Source organism: Hylaeus volcanicus, chromosome 8, assembly GCF_026283585.1.
Source record: "Hylaeus volcanicus isolate JK05 chromosome 8, UHH_iyHylVolc1.0_haploid, whole genome shotgun sequence".
Taxonomy (NCBI): domain Eukaryota; kingdom Metazoa; phylum Arthropoda; class Insecta; order Hymenoptera; family Colletidae; genus Hylaeus; species Hylaeus volcanicus.
In genome coordinates this window covers 12,311,952-12,334,964 of record NC_071983.1, presented here as the reverse complement: position 1 = coordinate 12,334,964, position 23,013 = coordinate 12,311,952, and the positions used below count along the sequence as shown (strand labels likewise).

General features: G+C 37.3%; 1 protein-coding gene across 1 annotated transcript in view; it reads left to right on the top strand.

Annotated features, from left to right (window-relative positions):
- The window catches only part of LOC128880954 (uncharacterized), a 52,787-nt gene extending 32,515 nt beyond the window's left edge, over positions 1–20,272 (top strand). Inside the window, exon 2 of the mRNA XM_054131562.1 lies at positions 18,680–20,272. Within this exon, the coding sequence (XP_053987537.1) occupies positions 18,680–19,661 (982 nt within the window). The 3' untranslated portion in view covers positions 19,662–20,272. The remainder of the gene's footprint in view (positions 1–18,679) is intronic.
- Positions 20,273–23,013: the final 2,741 nt, after the last annotated feature.

The window sequence follows — 23,013 nt, the reverse complement described above, 5'->3', positions numbered from 1 at the left end:
TCTCTCTCTCTCTCTCTCTCTCTCTCTCTCTCTCTCTCTCTCTCTCTCTCTCTCTCAATAATAAATTTCTCCTATCTTGAATAAATTTGAATGAATGATATAATTTTTATCATTATTTACGACATCTTGATGGCGCGATTGCAATTTGTATATCATTTTTAGTGAATATGCGCATACTTGTTGAAACTTGTTGCAACTGGAACCGATAGAACTTTCCGGTAGACCTAATATATGTATTAACCCCTTGACATACAAATAAAACGGAACTTGATGCGTCCAAAAAATACTATCGAATTTCGCTCAACTGAACAGTGACGTGGAAGTTCAGAAAGAGTACATTGTATTTTGAAATTTGGATTTTTATACAACCTTTAATCAGGCTTTTACATAATGCTAATGAAGAACAACTAACCCTTTGGACTCGAGGCCTTTTTTTCTGGTATCTGCCAACAACTAAAGATGTTTCTTAGCGTTCTATTGCCATTAATTCTAGGCTATCTAGATTTCAGAATAAGGTCACCTTTACCTCGCCGACAATCATTTTATCGACACTTCGAGCTCCAAAGAAATCAAGCCTAAAGAAACATTAGATAGTGTAGATTTGCTGCGTGAAACCTAATGATGACCGAAAGTCATCTCTCGAGTGCAAAGGGTTAAATAGCATTTAAAAAAAATAATTTAATGGTTCTGTAAAGTACGAAATGGGACCGCCCCGGGGCCGAACCGAGTTTTTTCCTGGAAAATTAGCAAACTTTGAACCATTATACCTTGAAAACTAATAAAAATCGGGTAAATACATTAAAGCTTAACGAATTCGTCTTGAAAAGTACTATCGCATGGCATTAAAAAAAAATATAGTTCCGTTTGAAAAACGAAACTTGACCATCATATCTCGTTAAATAACAAAGTTAACAAAAATTCCTTTTGAAACATGAGCCCTATTTTACCAGTATCACTTAGGCTGGTACACCCTGTATATTGGATTTGAGAAGAGACAGCGAAATGCGTTCGTACCAGTGTATGACTGAAACTTTTATTTAAACGATACAATAAACGATAGAATGCAATATGTTGTTTAGCCGCGATGCACGTGTTGGAAAAACAAACGATAGAAACTGTAGTTCATAAAAGAACCGTGAGTTTTAAAGTTCGGCCAACCGGATTTCACGTATACCAACAAGAGGTGAATCCTTCGCATAGAATCGGGCATTACTCGTTCCATCTTTTCGGATTCTAGAAATAAGTACTGTAAAAATAATACTCTCTGATAAGTGAAAAGCGTAAATCGGTAAGGATTCAATAGTGCGCGCTGATAAAATTATACTCGATTGCAATAAATCCTCAAAGTTGTCCAGGACACGAATCCGCTGGTGTCGAGGAACAGTAATTGATGTCAGCGAGACCCTTTAGTACGGCGATATACTTATTCACCACGCGATGTTCTCGAGGAGCATGCAACGCGGGTGGCGCGGAATCTAATGGCGAGATATACGTTTATGGTTGGTGAATTTACGATCGATGCAAATGCGAAGGGAGACTCTGGAGTTCCTTCTCCCACAGGCTCGTTGTTTGCAATTCGCCGCACGTCACTTTCGTGGCTAAGGCCTAGTTCAGATGGGCCGGATACAACTGAGCCGGAAGTAAATCTCGAATCACTTCATGGCCCTTTTAGATCTCTACAACCTTTACCCGACTCATCTCTCATCTACTTGTACGGAAGATTCCATGGTTTCGACTCTTGTGACCTCAGAATGACCCTTAGGGGTAACAATGACCTTGCACATGAGAGCATATTTGTAAGGATATTTTTTATTTAGAGGTTCGGCGACAACTGTCAAAATTCCAAGACAACACACAATATATCAGACAAAATCAAGTCGCAATACGAATTGAACGACTAATCAATAAATTACTAACACAAATTGATAAACATAACTGACAACTATAAACCATACAAACATACCTAGTGGTTGAAATATTAGGATGTCCCGAAAGTTTCTTCCGTGACTTGCACTCGATTATTTTGTGTGGCAGTCTTTATATAAATAGACAACCTAATATCTTAGATGTTAACGTAGTAACAGTAATGAAGCAAAATGAATTGCACGCAATTGTATAATGTAACATTAGACATCAAATATCGTGTATGTATACTTATTAATAAAATGGAAGAAACTTTTGGGACAACCTAATATAAACATTCATCCAACATTCGCGTTACGATACGTTACATATTTGAACATAAAATTTCCCGCTCTGTCCGAATCTGGCCTCCAAGGTAAGGGTTCCTATTTGAAAAATAAAAGTTTACCTTCGAACGATCTTCAAGGACACAGCCCAAGTCAAAATTGAAGTTACAGAAAAACAGTTTTCATTTTTTAACTTTAAAATTTTCGTCGAGTCATTTTTTCCCAATAACGCAATGGCTATTGCATAGAAATATTCGTTCCGACAGAGTCTTAAGAGTCTCGACGCACTGTCGTTTGACAGACAGTGTGAATTGGCCTTAAAGCAGTAAACGCATATTTCAGCAAAAAGTCGATCGACATTCGCGTCTCTTCCTATTCCCTTCCATTTTTTGCCTCCATCTTTCTACGATTTCTTGGCATCGCGTGTGGATTTAATGGGCCGTAAGGGAGGGTCTGACTCTGTACAAGGCGATGTCTGCGCTACGTAGAATCGATGATTCTCTCTTTTGCCGTATATTTCCCTTCTTCTTCTTTTTTTTTTCTTTTTTGGTCGTTATTTTTCTGCATTCGATTTCTACTCCGTTCCCGAGCCCATTAATCAACGCTGTCGTAAAATTGCTCTTCATCTCTGATCGCGACCTTGTTAATAGTAACGAGCACGATCGATCAGCGGTTCGTCACCTGATTAGGGATACGCGTAACTACATGGCTACGTTGAAGAAAGTGCTCTAATGGGTTTCGCGAGCACGAGAATGCCTTCTGCCGACCGATAATCACTGGCGAATGCCTTTCTCAGTATCCGACGAATCCTTTCGTGATATACGGAAGGCTCTTCTAGATACATACAAAAACAAGGCTCACTTTGGTTTTGCGACATTGTCGGATAAATGGGGCCCTAACTATCCGTGTCGTCGGGTTTGAAATTTATGTGTTCACGTTCGTGGACTTGAAAGACTACGCGAGCTGGCTGTACGGACGATAGGTGTGAAGTATCGAGAGGAACGCAGGCCAAAGTATTCTATTTTTGTACGATTTTCTAGTGCTTTCAGCTGAGAGTGCATTTATTTATCTTCACGTGTTTGACGAGAAGTTTTCTTTTTTTTTTCTTTTTTTTTACTACATATTTAACGTCACATCAACCTTTGGTTATCAGCGACAGTTTCTTGTGAGGTGTTCTCCAATGTTAGATGTTGTTCCATATATGTGCGTCTTTAAGTAGCTGGATTATTTTGTTTAAGTTTTCTTTTGTGCTCCACGCTTCTTTTAACCTAATGGGTAGTTCGTATTGTATGCGGAGTGGAACGAGAATTTGTTAACAAAATTATAAACCATTTTTGTTCGAACATCTCAGTTCGGAATTTATAAATGGCGAAGTATTTCAAATTTAATACGTTTCAAATTTAATACGGGTGAATTGAAAAGTAGGTGTAGCCATAAAAAAATGTTTTTGAATGGGTGAGTGTGATGGCACAAAAGGTGATATATCTGCTTCAATGTGTTGATGGATAGCAAACGGTCAAAGTCTCTTTGAGGACACGAATGATCCTGGTTTACGGTTTACGTATACATTTTGCGAAGGCACGTCAATTTCTATTTTTTTCTATTTTAAAAATTAAAAATTATTAAAATTATTAATAGCCAATAGTCTCTTAGTCACCATTAGGTTTCACGCAGCAAATCTACAATACGTAATGTTTCTTTAGGTTTAACTTCTTTGGAGCTCGAAGTGTCAATGGTCGAAATGTCGAAGGTAAAGGTGACCTTATTCTCAAATCTAGATAGCTTAGAATTCATGGCGATAGAATGCTAAGAAAAATCTCGAGTTCCTGGTAGATACCAGAAAAAAAAGGTCTCGAGTGCAAAGGGTTAAACGAATCTGTACACCATGTTGCACCATGAATGAATCGTACCAAGATAGCTGAAGGTTACTTCTGGTAGCTTCCCCCTGTGTCTTGCGACTCAACCCCGTCGAACTAAGCAAAATCCTTTTCTATAAAAAAAACGTTATGAAACGTTTTCCAAAGGTTTCAAGTCGCTGGAATACCGTTGGCGTCGGTTTCGTATAAACGCGAATATCGAGCGTTCCAGCCTATGGAATCGATCGAAACTGTGTTAAACAATGTAATTTAGTGCAATTCTACATGTTCAGTACGTTATCAAACGTTTTCCAAAGGTTTCAGGTCGCTGGAATACCGTTCAGGTCTCCGATCACCTGGTACCGACAATTGTTATTTCGCGAACGAGCAAGAACTCTTGAACTATTCCAATTATCCGCACTGTTGCCTGGAGCTATCAATTGTCACGACATTAGCTACCGGTGACTTTTCCCCCTGCCTCGGTGCTCGTTAATGCATTTTCTTGACAAGTGACGGCGTCTCCTATCGATAACCACCGAGAGAGAGCCTTTCTTGGTCACCACCGTGGCCAGCAGAGTACGTGGAAATGCCTTTGAATTCTCGTTAGAACGATCGAACCGGTTGCCGACCGGTTCGCCTCTTAAAACTGCTGTCCTCGCTCTATGAGGACCGTCCTCGGTCACGTTTGGCAGGTGACGTGAACGTACAGTGAACTCGTGACATACTTCGGTCACGGTCACGGGTACTCACTCCCCGCGGGCCTTTATTATTTTTCAGAAGAACACGAAACTGGCCACAGTACAATACCAAATGTTTCTTTAGGTTTCATTTCTATGGAGTTCGAAGTGCCAATAAAGTGATTGTCGGCGAGGTAAAGGTGACCTTATTCTCAAATCTAGATAGCTCAGAATTCATGGCAATAGATTGCTAAGAAACATCTCGAGTTGCTGGCAGATACCAGGAGAAAAAGGCCTCGAGGGCAAAGGACTAATTGTAAATTTTCCTTTCTTGGCAATTGGAAGGGAAATGATCTTTATCTTAAGTGTTTCCTTTATTATTTAATCGATTCTCGAAGTTCCAGTCTTAGGTACTATATCACTCCTTTGTAATAGGCTTTGTTATGTTTAGACGTTTGTCTCAAATATTTCACAGATTGTCAAATTCTTGATCGATGATCTAGAAATAGAGTTTTACGTGGAGGAACATTGTATTCGTTATTTTTGTCCGTATCAAATTTTACATTAATTAGCTATGTGAACCTGGCACCCGACTTATCAAAAATTAATTTTTTTTTTTTTTTTTTGTAGAAAATGATAGTATTTCGTTTGTACTTGATTGTACCATCAATCGATTCGTTTGTACCTCACATCAATTAATAATTAAAAAAAAATTTTTTAAATGGTCAGCACCCGACATTGAGAACAAATAACAGAATGTCGCAAATTTATTCCTCTTTGTAGCTCATAGTTTAACCTATTTACAATTTTCAACTGTAATCGAAATTTCACGTTTTATCATTTCGTGTTCCTTTTAAGGAGAAATTCGTAAAATGGGTTTATGTACTATGTATTACGTCATTAACCCTTTGCGCTCGAGGCATTTTTCTATAAAATCAAATCCGGTCCATTTTTATAATAAATTTCTGTAAAACCAAAAACTCTACTTCGAAAAGAAACATCGACGAACAGTCATGACTCGATGTATTATTATTTCAATTAATAATTAACTGTATTCTGATATAAGTAAAATTGAAATTGTACGTTCAAAAAGATTACTTTTAAATTACATATGTCGCCTTAGAGGCGCCACTCGAGCGCAAAGGGTTAAGTCTCAGATAGTTGCTTCTTCATCCAATAAACTATTGCTGTTTCAAATCCTCGCTAAATTCCTCGGTCAGCTATGCTATGCGCCATCATCGCGGCTCAGGTACAATCGCAATCTCGTGAGACAAAACCATTCGTAGAATTAATTCACGGCGAGATTCTGTTCGCCGGGAACGTAATTGAATAGCGATGAAACGTCGGGTAAGAATTTGCATGATAATTCACTCCTTCTGATTTACGAGCATCGTTTAAGTCGGAGAATGTTCGCGCGGGTTTCCGTGGAAAATAATGCGTTTGGAGAAGATTCCAAGACTGCGATTTCTTGAAGTAACGTGTTTCGAAGAAATTTTTATTACAAATGGCTCTTCCTAATTCTAAAACCGCCGGAAACTATGAAAGGGTGAGGTTCGTTGCGCATTCTATTTGGATTACTTCTCGATTTAATACTTATTACTTAGGGATCTGTCGACGACATAGTAAACTGTAAATAACGCGAACATAATAAAATTCACTTTACAATTTGACAAATGGAAAGTAATTATAATATTTGAGTTTTCATAATATAAATAATTGGCATTTGCTGAAATTTATGTTTGTATGTATTTTTTCACGAATATAATTATGTTATACTAATAATAAATTTAATTATGATCATGAATCTGCGCAATTTCTCCAAGAAGAAATATAGTAGCATGTAAGAGTGCTCGTACGATCTGCATTATAAGTCGTTCACAAGCCAAGTCGATTAACATTCTGAATTTGTTTAAATTGTAGTGTCAAAGCACGTGATTAATTGGTAACTTTTAATACTCGTAATATTTTCCTCAATAATTAGCTTTAAGACGATAAGTAACCATGTCTCTTTGGTCTGTAAATAATAATTATTTATTTCACAAGCCAATTTGATTAAGTCCATGCTTGAATGCATATTGATGTAATAATGCAATATTACCATTTGTAGGAATTCAACCAAGTCATTTGTTTATACAATGATATAAATACATTAAATAAAAACGACAAATTGTTTAATGCTATCTAATTATAAAAGAAATAATTCAAAAAACAAAAGTTTAATTTATCATCACTTAAGAGTAACAAGTTGACTAAAATAACTTATTTTACCCTAACTGCGAGCCAATGCCGTGTTTATAGAAATACACATCTCCATACGGCGAAATATTTTTACTCTACAAAGACATTAGAAAATTCGATTAGTAATAGAAAAGTAACAGCTACAGATTGCTATCATTAAATTGATTTAAAATGCAGTAAATAAAATTAGAAAAGCCAAGCCCTATGCCATACAGCTAAAATTTAATTTTGATAAAAATTTAAAATTGTATAAAGTTAACATTAAAAAGACCAAGCAGAGCAATGGTTCAAAAAATATAGAACAGCCTTTAACGTATCTTTAAAGCAGAACAGTGACAAGAAAAACAAGAAAGACATAATGAATTGATTGACATGTTCTCCTCTTAGTAAATATGATTATTATAGAAATTTAAGGACTAATCGACATGATGGGACTTCAAATCTTCTAATAGTAGATTGTAATAGCGAGGTTTTCTGACAGTTTGCGATACAAAATTTCCCAGTGGTTCAACTTGAAGATATTATTTTATTTTTATTTCCACTTGTCAAGGATGTACAATAATATCTTATGCGAAGTTGGGCTTGTAATACAACGTTTTACAATATTTATGTTAGTTTGCAGTTTAAAAGAGGATCTTGAAAAGCAATGTGATACCATTTTGTCGCATCTCTCCACTTTTTGTTACCTGGATTTATTCGATATTGGAAACGAGCAATTTGTATCGTAGGGATATACGTAGGATAATATCGGGTAATATGTATTTCTCGAATCGAAACAGTATTTCACCATTTTTATCGTACGTTGTACACCGAATACTTACCAAAACTAAACAACCTTCTAAATCCTAGAGATTTTTAGAGACAGACGGAAACTATACTCCGATCGGAAGGAAGAACTTGATTGCGATGAATATTAGTCTGGCGTGGGCAAAACGAATTCGGCCGTATTGAGATTTATGAACAGCACGTCCGCCCGTTTCTCCAGCCACCGCCACAAACGCAATGCGACGTTGTGATATGGCATGCGTGTTCGAATGATTTTTCGACGGAAATCAATAAATTATTTCAGTCACGTCGAATAGTTCCTCCGTGTGCAATTGCCGATCACTGTCATCTGCCGTGCCTCAGCACCTCCTCTTGGACATCAATAAGCCGCGATTATAATCGATTTTTTACGTCTCGATCCTTGACTGCGGATCACGATGATAGTAGGTTGTCAGTGATTGGCACAGGAAAGACAGTTCCGGTAGCTACGAGACATTCTACAACGTCAGGGTACAGACAACGATTACATTTATACTGTATCGATATTACTCATAGCATTAACCCTTAACACTTCAACCGGCAGGAATTCTCCCAACCTTAAAGGGGAGATTCAAGTAAAACAGTGAAAATAAAGCTTTATACATGAATTTATTACGAGCAAAGGGCTCAATGAAATTATTTGAAACCTTGTACACTTTTGTATACGTGACTGCAACTACAGAAACAAATTTTTGTATGAAGATTCATCGGTGTCTTTATGTTAAAGAGAGCATGCCTTGCTCTTCTCCCATGCTTTGTTTTTTTAAAACATAAATCGTGACGTTTAACGGTCAGAGAAGCTGTTTTATGTTAGAATAAAAGTTCAAAAAGATTTCTGTTGTTAAAGGTTGTAGATAAGGTTTGTAGCTAAATCTGGTAAGAAAAGTGTTTAAAATTCATAAAAAATACAGACTGTACAAAAAAAAGTACCATTTTTATGTAGATACAAATTGTTGTGTGTAGATGCAATAAAGTAGTGTAAATATAGCGTAGATAATAACGTAATTTCCAATTTTAATTTCTATCTTCCTCGGTATGTAAGAAATTATTCTTATTTACAAAGGACAAAAATATCCGAAGAAATACAAAGAAGAATTAACAAGATACTACAAGTTTCTAAAATATACGTTTAATGGTAAATACTGTTTATAATTATTGTTCTTTCTTGAGACATAGTAACAATGGGGATTTCGTTAGTAGAAAAAAATATTTTTTTCCAAAAAAATTCTTATTGAGCATGATACGATTCGAGTAAACTTATAAAATTCTTTTTCTTTTCTCGGTATATTAATTTTTTTAATAAAATAAAAGGTTGTATTACGGTATAGTTATTATTGTAAATATTCCAACAGTAACAAAATGTGTAGTTCTATTAGGAGATAAAATGTGCAAGGACACTTTGCATTTGCACTGTTGGACAAAGTAAAAAAAACTATACCATCGAAAGATGGCCCGTTTTTCTTCTAACAATTTTCTGTATCTCCGCTCAGAAAAATGCTGCGATTTATTAGAATCCCAGTTTGTAGAATCACCTCGTACATGAGATATTTCGACGATTTCATCGGCAACAAAATAAATAAAAACTGAGAGGATCAGTTTCTGAAGGTCATTCGACAAACAGATGCCTCTGTGGCACCTATAATCTAAATAATTAAAGAACTAAGTATATTGAAAAATTGATAGAACCCTTCTTCTATGACGTTGAAGCTACAACAAGGTATACAGACCATCGGTAATTCTAATATCGACAACACTATTTTGTTTTGTACCGAGGGTAATATAAAGGAGGATGGTTGAAACTACGATATTTTACCCTATAGAGGAAAACGAAGCCTGGAATTTAATTATGCGATAATAGGGGGTGTTTGCAAACGAGTGGAATGGGCATTGGCAGAGTGTGCGGATCAATAATATCCCCATAAATATCTCAGTTGATAACGTTCGATGAGACAGGTCTGTCTTTGAAATGATTCGAATCGCGTTTCTTAGGATCGTAGTCCAGCCGCTGTTAAGACGAAGTGACTCTTCTTCTTCTTCCTTTCCTGGGAGGATGGTATACACGCGAACCTTTGGTCTCCGTGACACGAGTAATCGTATGCGGCATGACGCCTGCGCGAGCACGTGTGGCGTTCGCACGAGCTCAGGGACAAGGGTGCATACTCGAACCTCCAGCCTTCGCGTCGGCTATAGTCTGGTTGCTTGGATCACCAAGGTGAACAAACTCCCTCGCCCTCGTGTCCTACCACGGTTTAATCCTACATTCGGTCCACCGAATGATCCGTGGACCGACTCGGGATTAACGCAGCCAGAACTCGCGCTCTTACGTGTCGCAGTTGAGCGTAAAAGCGTTTGCTGTTATCCGATTTCGATTCCGATGCACGGAAAATAGTCGTGATCGAAATTATTCGACGCGTTCCTGTTCAGCTTCCACTGGACGATAATCATGCGTGAGGAATTGACGTATTCATTTTTTAGCTCAACAAATACCTGTGATGATATGCATAAACAGAGGTGGGGATGGGAAGAAGCGATTGGAGGCTGTAGTGTTATCGACCGGTTATATACAGAATCGAAGATTTTTCGGTAACGAAGGAGTTTTCTTTCGGTAACACGTTACGTGTTCAGACTACCTTTTGTTTCCCATATCATATATACAAGGTTATTCTTTATCAGTAGACTGCGGAAGTTTATGCAAATGCATATTTTTATAGGAAATAATTAAAAGAACGGGACCTAGACATAAATTTGTTTTGAAATTAGAGTACTATGAAAATACATGCTTTATTTGGCATATTTTGCATATTTATGTTCGAATAATATATTGCATACGTTTTAAAAAAAATGTAAAAGAACTTTAGAAAAGAATGTAGGATTTTCTACGGTATTCTACACCATTAAATTTGGAAAAAAATGCTCGTAATTTATTGTCACGCGAATTATAATACATCAGAAATATTGTGAAAAGTATTTTATATATGTGTACATAGCGAATATTCTGTAACATACTAATATACTACTAATATATGATATATATGTATGTATACTACTAATATATTACTTATTATACTATAATACATTTTATTCAAATTTTTCGTGCATATTTTGGATATTTTTCATGCATATTTTGCATATGCACGTTACATATTTATCGTGCATAAACTTTCGCAGTCTATTTATCAGGTTATTTTAACCGGTGTGTCACCAACGAAATTCAAAACAGTTAGGGAGAATGAGAGCAAAGAGTTGCACTAAAAAAGTGGCGACATATCGTGCCGACTGTTTTGGTTCACCTTTTCTTTGTTTACAGCGTGAAAAAAAATATCTATATTTTCCTTATATTAATAAAATTATTATTTCATGTTCTGTATGGCATTAATTTCTTCGAACCATTATAATAACAATGGTATTATTTAAAAATTATCGATATCTACTTTAATTATGTATTTTTACTATTGGTCGCGTCGCCGGTCATTGGTGGCCCCCACGACGCTGTAGGACATAAAAAAGTCGTTTGAAGCATCTTTTGAACGTGCACATCATTGTATCTCGGCTAAGGGAGAATATTTTGAATAAACAAAATGATTACGTCAAGATTTTCTAACTAGTTCTGTTATTTTTAAAGCCATTCCGGTTATTTTTTATATAGAGGGTGTAATTGTTGACACATACAATACGTATTGCAATATACACGCTGATTTAACAAGATGCAAGATAGCTGGAAATCGTTTGGACCTTTTAGACGCACATTCTATGACACTTCCCCAAGATTATTTATTGTTTTAAATAAATAGTCACGTTATAGTTTATTAACGAATGTGCAAACACCTGTTTCAACTAGCCAACATCTCTAGACCTCTAGAGCGAAAAGATGAGGATTAACGGGACGCATTAATTTTTCTTATCATTGCGGTGAGAGCGTTGTAGGTCTGAACACAAGCGGAAAATGATCGCGTCAACCTGTGAAATCACTCCGAACGAGTCACGCCGAGAGTCTTAAGCTCGAGGCCTGGGTGGCGAGTTGGCCTCTCTCGCAGTCGAATGTTAACTCGACCAAGACAGAAATTATAGGCTTTGCGAACCATTACAACCCTGCGGCAACCACTGGACGTCTCGTCGAACTTGCCTGTTCCTTTTAACCTTGGTTACAAAGCGTTTCGCCTCCCGGTGAAATGAACAACTGAATTGCTGTGTTATTCTCTCGTTTAAGCGTTCACGTGATCGTAACCAATTTGTTCGGAAAAGTGGCCCGGATAACCGCGACGCCCAGCGACCGTAAGCGAGATACTTAGGGCTGCCGGCGCGTTATTGAATCAATCAGTGCCGTTTCACTGTTTCTAGATTAACGCGTTAAATTTCTATTCGGTAAAAACCGCTGTATAATTCGTTCGCTCTCGACAGGGGTACTTATCGGTGCAGGTAGTTTGGGGGACAAGTTGATGTACCGGTAATTACTTGGTAAATTACCGCGTTACGTAACAAGTATAACAAAACAATTTGCGTTAGAGGTAGTTCGTCGACTGTCGACTAATGACTCAACCTTTCATCAACCTTGATGGACGTGTTATGGTTCGTTTAAGCGTAAGCACGCAGCGTTGATCGACCGAACTTCTGTTAGCCCTGAGTCCTTAAAAAATTCGATCGATTACTTCGCTATGGGAATTATTTCCATAGAGCGTATTACTCATCGTCGGCCTCCCGTTTTGTTTCAAAGTATCTTCGACCACGCATTCAATCTATAATAAATTAATAACTATTGCCTTGATAGGAAACGAAATCGTAGTACCTGACTGTGCATATGTAAGGATTTGGCATCGCATATTATATATGCGAAAAACACGTTCCCAACATCGTTTTTTTCATTGATCCGAGCGATTGTCGATTCGATTTACCGACAGCAATAAGAATATATTATAGGAAATGATATAAAAATACATTTCTTACTTTACATATTTTGCATATTTATGTTTAAATAATATATTGCATATGTTTTTAAAAATGTAAAAGAACTTTAGAAAAGAATGTAGGATTTTCTACAGTATTCCACACCATTAAATTTGGAAAAAATGCTCATAATTTATTGTCACGCGAATTATAATACATCAGAATAATTGTGAAAAGTATTTTATATACATATGTGTACATAGCGAATATTCTGTAACATACTAATATATTACTTGTTATACTGTAATACATTTTATTCAAATTTTTGCGTGCATATTTTGGATATTTTTCATGCATATGCAAATCTTAATATATAAAAACGTTGTTGCGTATGCATGTCTGACCATCACGTCCTGAACTACTGAAGCTAACCACCTTGTATTCACACCATATGTTCGTGTGGTGCTCCGGATTGGTTTTGTTTGTGTTAAACCCCCCTGGGGTTTATGAGCGGGAATACAATAAATTTAATACGAGTAAACAAATATTTAAAAGATTAGCATTAAGACTAAGTTTCATGCAAATCCGACCACAAATAAAATATTCCTCGTGCAAACGTTGCAACCCCTTTTTACCACCTTAGGGGTTGAATTTCGAAATACCCTTTCTTATTGTCAATTAATTAGGGTTTTCGTTCATATATATATATATATATATATATGTATAGATTTAGGCGACCTGATCAGTAGCAAAATAAATACAAAATTGAGAGGGCAAATCTCTGAAGCTCCGACGAACAGATGCCTCTGTAGCACTTATAGCCTATGTCTTAATTTAATCTCGCTAGGATTCCGAGAAGGAACGTACTTGAAGCAATTTAATCTCTATCACACTTAAGGTCTTCGGGCTAGCGAACTGTTGTCTATCTTTTCCTTGGCTTGCCAACCTATACGAATGATGATGAAGCTTAAAGTAACAACATCAGGGGATAAATGCTTGCTAGGAATTATTTCCTCGTGAACGTAAAAATTTCTAGAAATATATTCTAAGAATCGAAATAGTTTGTTGGCTCGCAGACGATACTTCATGCCTAGCACGCGAGATGGAAATCTCGATAAACTGTCCGACTTCTCGAGTCATTAGATCATGTTAAGTCAAGTCCTAAAGCGAAGAGCACGCAAACGTTGATCCGACTGATGACCATCGCGGAGATTAATCTCGGTTCACCGCAAAACGCCAGCGATGGTATTCCTTTTCATCTTTCTTTGGATCGGCGGGACGACGCCAGCGTTGCCTCATGTCCCTCGGTCTCCGATGCTGCTTGATGCGTTTTCAAGCATCGGTCTTTCTTTCTCACGCGTATGCTTGTCTGCACACGCACGTGCTTGATACTCTCCCTGTTCTCTGTCTCTCTGTCTCCTATTCTTCGTCTTCTTTTCTCTTCGTCTTCGTCTTCTTTCTCATCGTCCCTTCGGGTCGCGCTCTCTTCTCGTAGCGTTCGAGGCTTCTTCCGCGTTCTTCTAACCTGCCGAGCGTGTGCCTTCGACGAATACGTCCAACGGTAATGGACTACCGATCGGCACACGGCCATTTTATTCTTCCTTCGGCTAACCGGAATTGTATAGATCCAAGATTTCTTCTCGTGAAGTTACGGGTCGATGCGATGTCGTCTGTAGTTGGCGAGCGTTTATATCCAGTTACTGTTATTTATGCGTTCACATAGGAGGACGTTTTGTTGTTCTGTTGATGACGTGTAATGCTCTAATTAAAATGTTGCACTATAAATTTCGAGTAAATAGAAAAAACACAAAGATTCATTAATAACAACAGGTAAGACCGATTGCTCGAAATGGTTACTATCGACAGTAACCAAAACCCCTGGATACCAAGTTTCGTCCAAATCGAATGCCTTGAAATCACTTTTCAATTTTGGTTCGCTTTACTATGTCCGCCATTTTGAATTTCTAAATTCAGATTTGAAAACAACACCTCCCAAAACCCCTGAATACCAAGTTTCCTCCAAATCAAATCACTTTTTGCAATTTTGCTTCGCTGTATCGAGTCCGCCATTTTGAATTTATACATTTTGAGTTCAGATTTGGAATCAACGATCCCAAAACCCCCTGGATACCAAGTTTCATCCAAATAAAATGCCTCGAAATCACTTTTCAATTTTGGTTCGCTTTACTATGTCCGCCATTTTGAATTTCTAAATTCAGATTTGAAAACAACACCTCCCAAAACCCCTGAATACCAAGTTTCATCAAAATCGTTCGAAAGGATCTAGTTAAATACTCAACACAAACTATGTACAGGTGATTGTTGTCACTTCAACCAGGAAATACTACGTGTTTACGATTTTTACTACTTTACTACGTGATGCGTACCCATTTCCGGGAATTTATATTCGTCAATCATTCATTCATAATTCTGTTAAATAGGCTATTAAATAGGAAACTTTGACGTGCCATAAATCAGCGTAGAATCATCCGATTTGGATCTAAAAAGAAACAAATTGAAGAGCGAAATTTTTACTATCTAATAAATAGTTGTTATCATTGCTAGATATACATAAACAATTGGTTTCTTTTTATCTGAAGTTACACTTAAAGAAAAAAATTTTAACAAACATGTGGGTATTATTCTCCACTTATTATTTAATGGTGTTAATCGATTGACATGTGAGCGGTTCATTTTAAGCCTTCTGTGTGCTCAATATAAAACTCTCGATTAACATTTTTATATAAAAAAAAAAAAAAAAAAAAGAAAGAAATGTCGTGTCTGTAGTTCCGACCTATCTATCGTCCCTCCTTAACTCTTTGTGGCACGCGATTATAAAAGAAAAAGAAAATTCAAGCTACACAGAAATGCAATGTCAACAACTTGCTAACGAGTTTTGACTTGTATACATTTCTGATTCCACTTATTGTACTTTCACCGTTGATTCATAATATTGTCACATCGATGAAAAACTTTAAATAAAATAGTAAATCTAAGCAAAAGGTGGGATAGTTTTTAACCCACCTAACTCCAAAGAGTTAACAGTTCGAATAATGGGGCTTTCGGTGCATTTACATTAAACACCTGGACCGTACGCAACGAATACTCGCCAAGCAATATTACTCTTAAACTTGACAGTCGTTTTAAAGTCCCGTCTCGAACCACGAGATTTTAGTTTTTATTTTTACGGCCAACACGCACGTCGGCCACGCGAAGATACTGGATAGATGGATGGAGGAATAATTTTACAACGAGGGAGACGCCCGGCTGGTGCATTAATTTATGTGCATTGCGTGACGGATATCCCAGGACCATTGGTCATCGGCTAGCTCGTCGCCTTTCTCTCGAACACGCTCCGGGCAATAAACGGATATTTAATCATTCGCATCGCATATTTCATACGCGAAATATTACTCTGTCCCGTGTCCATTTCGTTATAACATCGTACCGGCGAACGTACTTCTGTTATCTTCCTTCGTTTATCATCGCGAACCGAAACAAGATCATTAAACGTTCTTCGATTTATTAAAGACGCGTCGATATTTATTGAATAATACATGACAACATGTCGTAGGACAGGGCGAAGTAATAACAAGAGAAGTTACAAGTTGTCCGTAGCACGTTCGACTTCAAACATCATGGCTCACTTTGCTCTAACGACGCTGTCGCGACGGTTGGGCTTTCGTCTATTTGGTTTTCAGTTTCGTATGTTTTCTTCGTCGAACTTGGAAGTTAACGATCAGCCGCTGGAAACACGTCGTCGGCGCTGTTAGTGGAATGGAACGCACGTTTCGCGGCATTATGCATGAAGCGTCGCCTTAGAAAAAGGGAAAAACGTTGGAGGAATAATTAGCGAAGGCTGCTTCCAGTGTGTACCAAGTAATTAAGAGGAAAAGGTGATTTATCGATCGTCCTGCCATTAAAGCGATAAACGATCATGGTTTTCGGAACGGTCCGCGGATCACGTCGCGTTGGTAACATTATGCTCGGGCATCGTCAAGAAACGTCCGGAGCGGAATCGCTGTGCGTGCTTATCCATTCGTTTTCCCGCTCGTAAAATTCTCAGTCGTCTCGTTGGCAGAGTCGTCGCTTTTACGATCAATGATATTTTCCTTTACTTCCACTCTTTTGACGGCCAAGCCTGGTTTACGATCGCCCAGGTGGCTTCGGAGGATAGTTTCATTTTTTCCTGTCCAATCGAAGACTCCGCGTAAGCGTAAGGTTATGGTTGAGTTGCTTTTTCTTTTGGATCCCGCGACTTGGCAGACGTGATGGATTGTCTCCTAAGCTGGCACAGCACTCTCGACCCTTTCGTCTGATTCCTCTGTGGACCCCGCGCAAAGAGATTCTATTGGTCCAGAAATGAGTCTCACGCTCGTCAGCTTTTTAATCAGTCGCGTGCAATTGAAATATAAATTTCATAACGCATTCGAACTTTGAAACTACGGTCTTAGCGTTCGTGACGCATTCTTAATATAACGCCTCTTTTACATTTATGCATAAGATTCTCAATAATTCAGAAATTAGATAACAAGCTCGTAGCGAATCTATCAAAGGAATTATTTCGTTGTACTCTTTTTTTTTTATTTTTTATTTAGCTTAAACTGAACTCTCATAAGAGAATTACGAAGCTGTACATGAGGCTTACAACTAGTTAAACAAGAGGTTATATAAATTCATGGGTTTAATGTTTTTCTGTGAGACGTTACGGTAGAGTATAAGTAATTTTACAATAAATGGCGTTCTATACTTTTATGTTGTTTTATTTTAAAAAGTTGTGGATTACGAGACACGCTTCGACGTTCGGTTTATGGAGCAATGATTTGACATTAAGTGGTGGAAATAGACCGAGTTTGCTCAACTTTTCCATTAGATCGGTTCTTTGGATATTTCGTTGTACTTGTATGAGATTATAATTTACATTAATGGTTTCCAAATATTTTGGGAAACGTCTGCTGAAATAAGCAGTCGAGAGTAGAAACATATTGGAATCGAAGGAATTTAAGATTCAAGCATTTTAGGATGGAAACAATTTACAATCGAAGTACCATAGAATTCAAACATTTCAAGATCGAGGATTGAAACCATTTTAAATTCAAACATTTCAGGATTAAAGTAGTTTAGGGTTTAAGCATCTTAGAATTAGAAAATGTTAGGATCATATTTCTAATCGTATTTCATGTAAAGCGTATTTCAAACGAAACACCATAAAATTGAAATGTTTTGTAACTAGTGCAATTTCAAATTAATTATTGGGCAAACCAAATTTTAAAATTGAAATACTTTGACAACTGAAGCATTTTAGCATTAAAACGGTAATTTCTGTATATTTTGGAAGACCCCTACAGAAGCAAAAAAAGTTCTCCTCAAGCTTTACAATTTTTCTTCACTCACCCTCTTTTTTCTTTTCTTATTTTTCGTTCACTTTCACGCTTTTAACACTGAGGACAAAGCCTACCTGATAAACACTACCATTTTTTTTTTTTTTAAATTAGAGACCAATTTTGTTAGTACGTATTAATTATACGTACAAATAATTAATCGTCTATTTCAATAATTGTCACCAAAAATCGAGGTAAAAGTATTGTTAATAAGTAATATCGAAAAAAAGTTACAAACATATGGATCAAATCAACTGACTTACTAATTCTAACGTAAATAATTAGACTGCGGATCTTTATGCGTTCATAGGAAATTTGAATGTACAAGAACCTACAAAATGCGAACAATACGCAAGAATATAAAAAAGATTGAAAGCAAATCTTATGTTATAATATTTGCAGAATAAAAGAAATTCCTATTTAGGTTCAATTTTTGTAGGCACGTTCGCGATGATTTTATTTTGCATAAAGATCCGCAGTCTATTAATAATGCTTGTCAGTTTCTTATCCTTATGAACCACGCCCCCTCTTCTATTTGTTCTAACCCCCCTTTTTTTTTAATCAGAAGCGCTTCGTACCTTTACCTTTTTTTAGTCTCTCCGTACGATTGTACTTTACTTGACTTAAAATCAACCTAATGCTTTTCCTTTCAGATTACTCACCTGCGCATCGTTCTTCTTGGCCGTCGTCGTCCTTGCGATCGCAACCGAGGAAACTGCGTCCAACTATGAAACAGTTCGCACGAGCAACGCGGCGATCTTGAATCGTCTCGGCCTGGCACCTCTTCAAATCCCAGACGGACACCACAAAAAACGTTTGGCCGGTCCCGAGCCGCCTGGATTGAACTCTCAGACACGGATTCATCAGCCTTACAGTCGTCGCCACGGTCACCGGGACAGTCACGTTTACATAGTGAAGCTTCCAGCCAGCCCGCCCTATTACACGATCACGAAACCGCACAAATCCGTGAAGGACGAGATGTCGGCTAAGACTGGACCAAATTTCCCCATGGGATTTCAAGGTAACGGCAAGCCGGCGAAGATTTATCACTGGAATTTACCCATCGTAAAGAAAATCACCGAAAAGAAGAGGCTGCAGACTCAACTGAAGCTGGACCATGCTAAAAAGAAGCTAGAGGAAGCGAAGAAGTATCAAGGTACGTCGTTAAAACGTTTCGGGGAAGACGATCATTCGGAAGTCCCGAAGATTAGTCACGACGTGCAGGAGACTAAGAAGTATTACAGCGCCAAGAATAATAAAATTGCCGTGCGCCAAAAGACGAGCCCCCCGAAACACCCGAGGAACAACGACAAGAGGCTGAGCTACCCGGAACACGACGACAAGAAGAGCGAGTCATCGAAGAAAAACAACAGCAACGCCGGCAACAAAATGTACAGGCTGAACGATTCCGGTGTGCACAGAATTCACCTGACGAACGAACTTCACGGCTCGAGGAACGCGCCAAAGGTGAAGAAACACAGGAAGAAGGCAGCCATGTCGTATTATGCGCCAATTGCTAGCAAGTTCGGCTCCACGAGCATCCACAAGAACTTTCCCGGAAATGGCAAGCCTAAGGCGTTCTACGTAATGGAGAAGAGTCGCAAACCTGTCTACTATCATCCATTATTACCTTAATCCCCGAGTCCAAGTGAACATGTGTGTAATCATGTTACGTGTTAACGGCCCGTGAGCTTGTTAGCCTAAAGTAGTCGCGTAATCACCACGGCGAGACAAGAACAGGGGCCGTTGTTTCGTACGATGACGATGAAATTTTGTAAACGAGGGCGCGACGGGAGGGAGAGAGAAAGACAGAGACTATGATCTTTCGATTAATCGTCTTCACTCGAGGTTTACGCGTATCCTGCAAACCCGTTCCACTTTCGTTACAGTTGTTAGGAGGTTAACTTAGGTTGCCGGAACTTTCTACGAAAGGCGGACTTAAATTAGGATAGCTTAAGATAATCTGCGACGCCTAAGCCGAGTACTTGATACGCTCGGTGCTTGATCGGGGTCAGAGTTGGACTTGTTTTATTTCGAATAACGAATAAAGAACGACGAATGAAATCTCAAGATTTATTCGTATAATAACGAATAATTTGACAAAAGAATGACCCGTTCGAATATAAATTAGAGATCCCTTATTCGCGTGTATCGAAATACTCGGGAATATAATTAATGGATCCGTGTTTTAATCCGTGTATTCTTATTTCACAGGTACGCATACATGGAATTATACGGGTACAATATCCAATTGATGAACACACGCGAAGAGACTTATTAAATAGATATATTAATACAAAAGATGAGATATACATAACGCTTGATTGCGTCTGTGCGACTGACTAATTTCACGTAATTCGACCTCGTGGCCCGCGTTGGTAGCGTACACAGCGAACCGATCGTACGTAACTCGTAACTAATATGAATTTACCGACCGTCACAAACTTTTATGTAAAAAAAGCTCTAAATAATTCTAAAATGATGATCCTTATTAATTTTGAAAAAATTGATATGCAGTAAAATAAATAAATAAAAAAAAAATGAAAATATAAGAAGAATAAATAAAACAAAATTAATTCTTTTAATGTAGTTTGTAAAACTTTATTTACTGGTTATAATAAATATTCAAGTCACGGGTAACCGTAGATAATTCAATGTATGCGTAACCGTGTATGAAAAATACCCGTGTTCTTAAGGGGACATTTCACTGTGAACGCCACAAAAGAAAGCATATTTTCAATGATTTTTTTCTCAGGAACTATTGCATAAAATCGAATGAATGTTTTTCCCCTTAAAGGTATGATTAAGGAAAGTAAATAAAAAAAATTTTTCTTCATTTATTTACAAAATAATATGCATGTGTGCAAAACAAAAAAGGTATCCGCTGGCGCAGGAGATTTTGGCTCTCCTGGTAATCTGAAACAGAAAATCGAAAAGGTTTATTAAGCGATGTCGTCACACCTATCGTCGGAACCTCCAAGTAGTTTTGATTTTGATTTTTACTACTGTGGTGCTAAGGTGGTACTAAGTGGAGGTTCTGACCATAGGTATGGCGACATAGTTTAATAAACCTCTTTTTTTTGGCACACATGCATATTATTTTGTAAAAAAAATGACGAAATATTTTTTACCAGGAAAAAATGTTTTATTTACTTTCCTCAATCATACCTTTAAGAGGAAGAAACATTCATTCGATTTTATGCAATAGTTCCTGAGAAAAAAATGATTGAAAATATGCTTTTTTTGTGCGTTCACAGTGAAATGCCCCCTCAGTCCCTTAATACACGGTACACTTGTTCCGTCTACACGTGTATTTTAATGCCCGTTCAAAACCGTGATCTCTAACATAAATCCATAGCGTGAATCGAACCAAATTTGTTCGAGTATGAGTTTATTTGTTATTTGAAATGCCTGACCGCCGAATAAATGTAACGAATAAACACCGCCACCCAGTGGCATTCGTTTACAAACAATTTCACGTCGGACATTATCGCGCAACGCGATAAATCGACTGTTTCACATCGAATCGTTTCATCTTCATTTATCGATTTATTCGTAACATTTATTCGAATACTATTCGAAAGAATTTATTGGAACGACGCCCAACTCTGGTCAAGCAAAGGAGATGATTTTCGGTGCAGTATCCATTTTTCACAAACATTGCACCGACTATCGATTCTCATTGCTACGTTTAACTTGTACAATATATTTTTATAAGTTCAACAGATACTTTTCTATCATACGACGCATAGTGTTCAATCTTAACAATTTGCACGGTCAAAAGTGTAAAAGGATTATTGGAAAACTCATGAAGATACTGCGTAAACATTTTATTCTATTTATTAAGGCTTTCTTGCTGTCTTCCGCAAATAAAAATTACCCTAATGTTGTTTAATAACACTTACAGCTAATATTTCTGTCAATTGAAAAACTTAAGAACCTATACTTTCCGTCGGAAGGCGAAGAACTGAATTCTGAATGAGACAAAAATTGTAAAAGTTATAGGGAAATCCTAAACGGACAGATTTTTAATTTATATCAACATAGAAATTCCTAATCGTTTTAATGCTAGAGATAGTCAGAGATAAACATATAATATTTAACATGTATAGTATGTTGACCTTCGAGTGACCTTCCGGGAAGTTAGTTTCCTAAAATAATAATTTAACGAACAGAGACAATTTAACGTTCATCCATTTAATGCCATTAAACGAGCAAGACTAAAATATTACACGATATGTTTGAAATGGTGACTGTACTTAAACGTTTTGGTATCTTGATTCCTAACCGTTTGAATGTCCGTGACAGCGATCTATTTGTATTTCTTACTTATCGAAACTGTGAAAATTTCAAAGCTAATAGACTATTAGTAAAAAGGTCGATAACAACTCCTTTTATAATTTTGTCCACCTGGATTGTTAGAATTGACCACTATGCGAAGGTGTGCCGTTACTACGCGTGCTTCGAGCGACTACTCTAGAGAGACGTGAGTTGGCGCCAGTCGATAGAAGAAGAGTAATGCTCTCTGTGCCCTCTGGAGCGATCGTTCGCGAGCGAACTCTTAAGAAAGACTGGACAACACAGGATGTCCTAGGAATAGGCCACCTTAATAACTTACTCGTTTTAAATAATGGAAAGGAACGATCTTTAATCCCTTGGATGACCAACCTCTCTGTTCGACCGATTTTTTTGAAAATCAGTAACTAAGCACTTATCGTTATTTATTTCTTGAGTCGTTAATATTGATTCCGAAGTCAAATTTTTAAAATTCAAAATGATCGTTCCAATGTGGATACATTAATGCTTTCATATTTTTCAATATTCGTTAATGTTTAATAACAAACTAACGCGGCGGAAAAATCTGAAATAATTTGAAAGACATCTCAGGGTCTTCTAAATGTGTGTCTAAATTTTCATTTAAATATTACGAATGATTTAGTCGAAAGTGAATTGCATTTGTAAAAAGGATAAATTTCAATTTCAATCA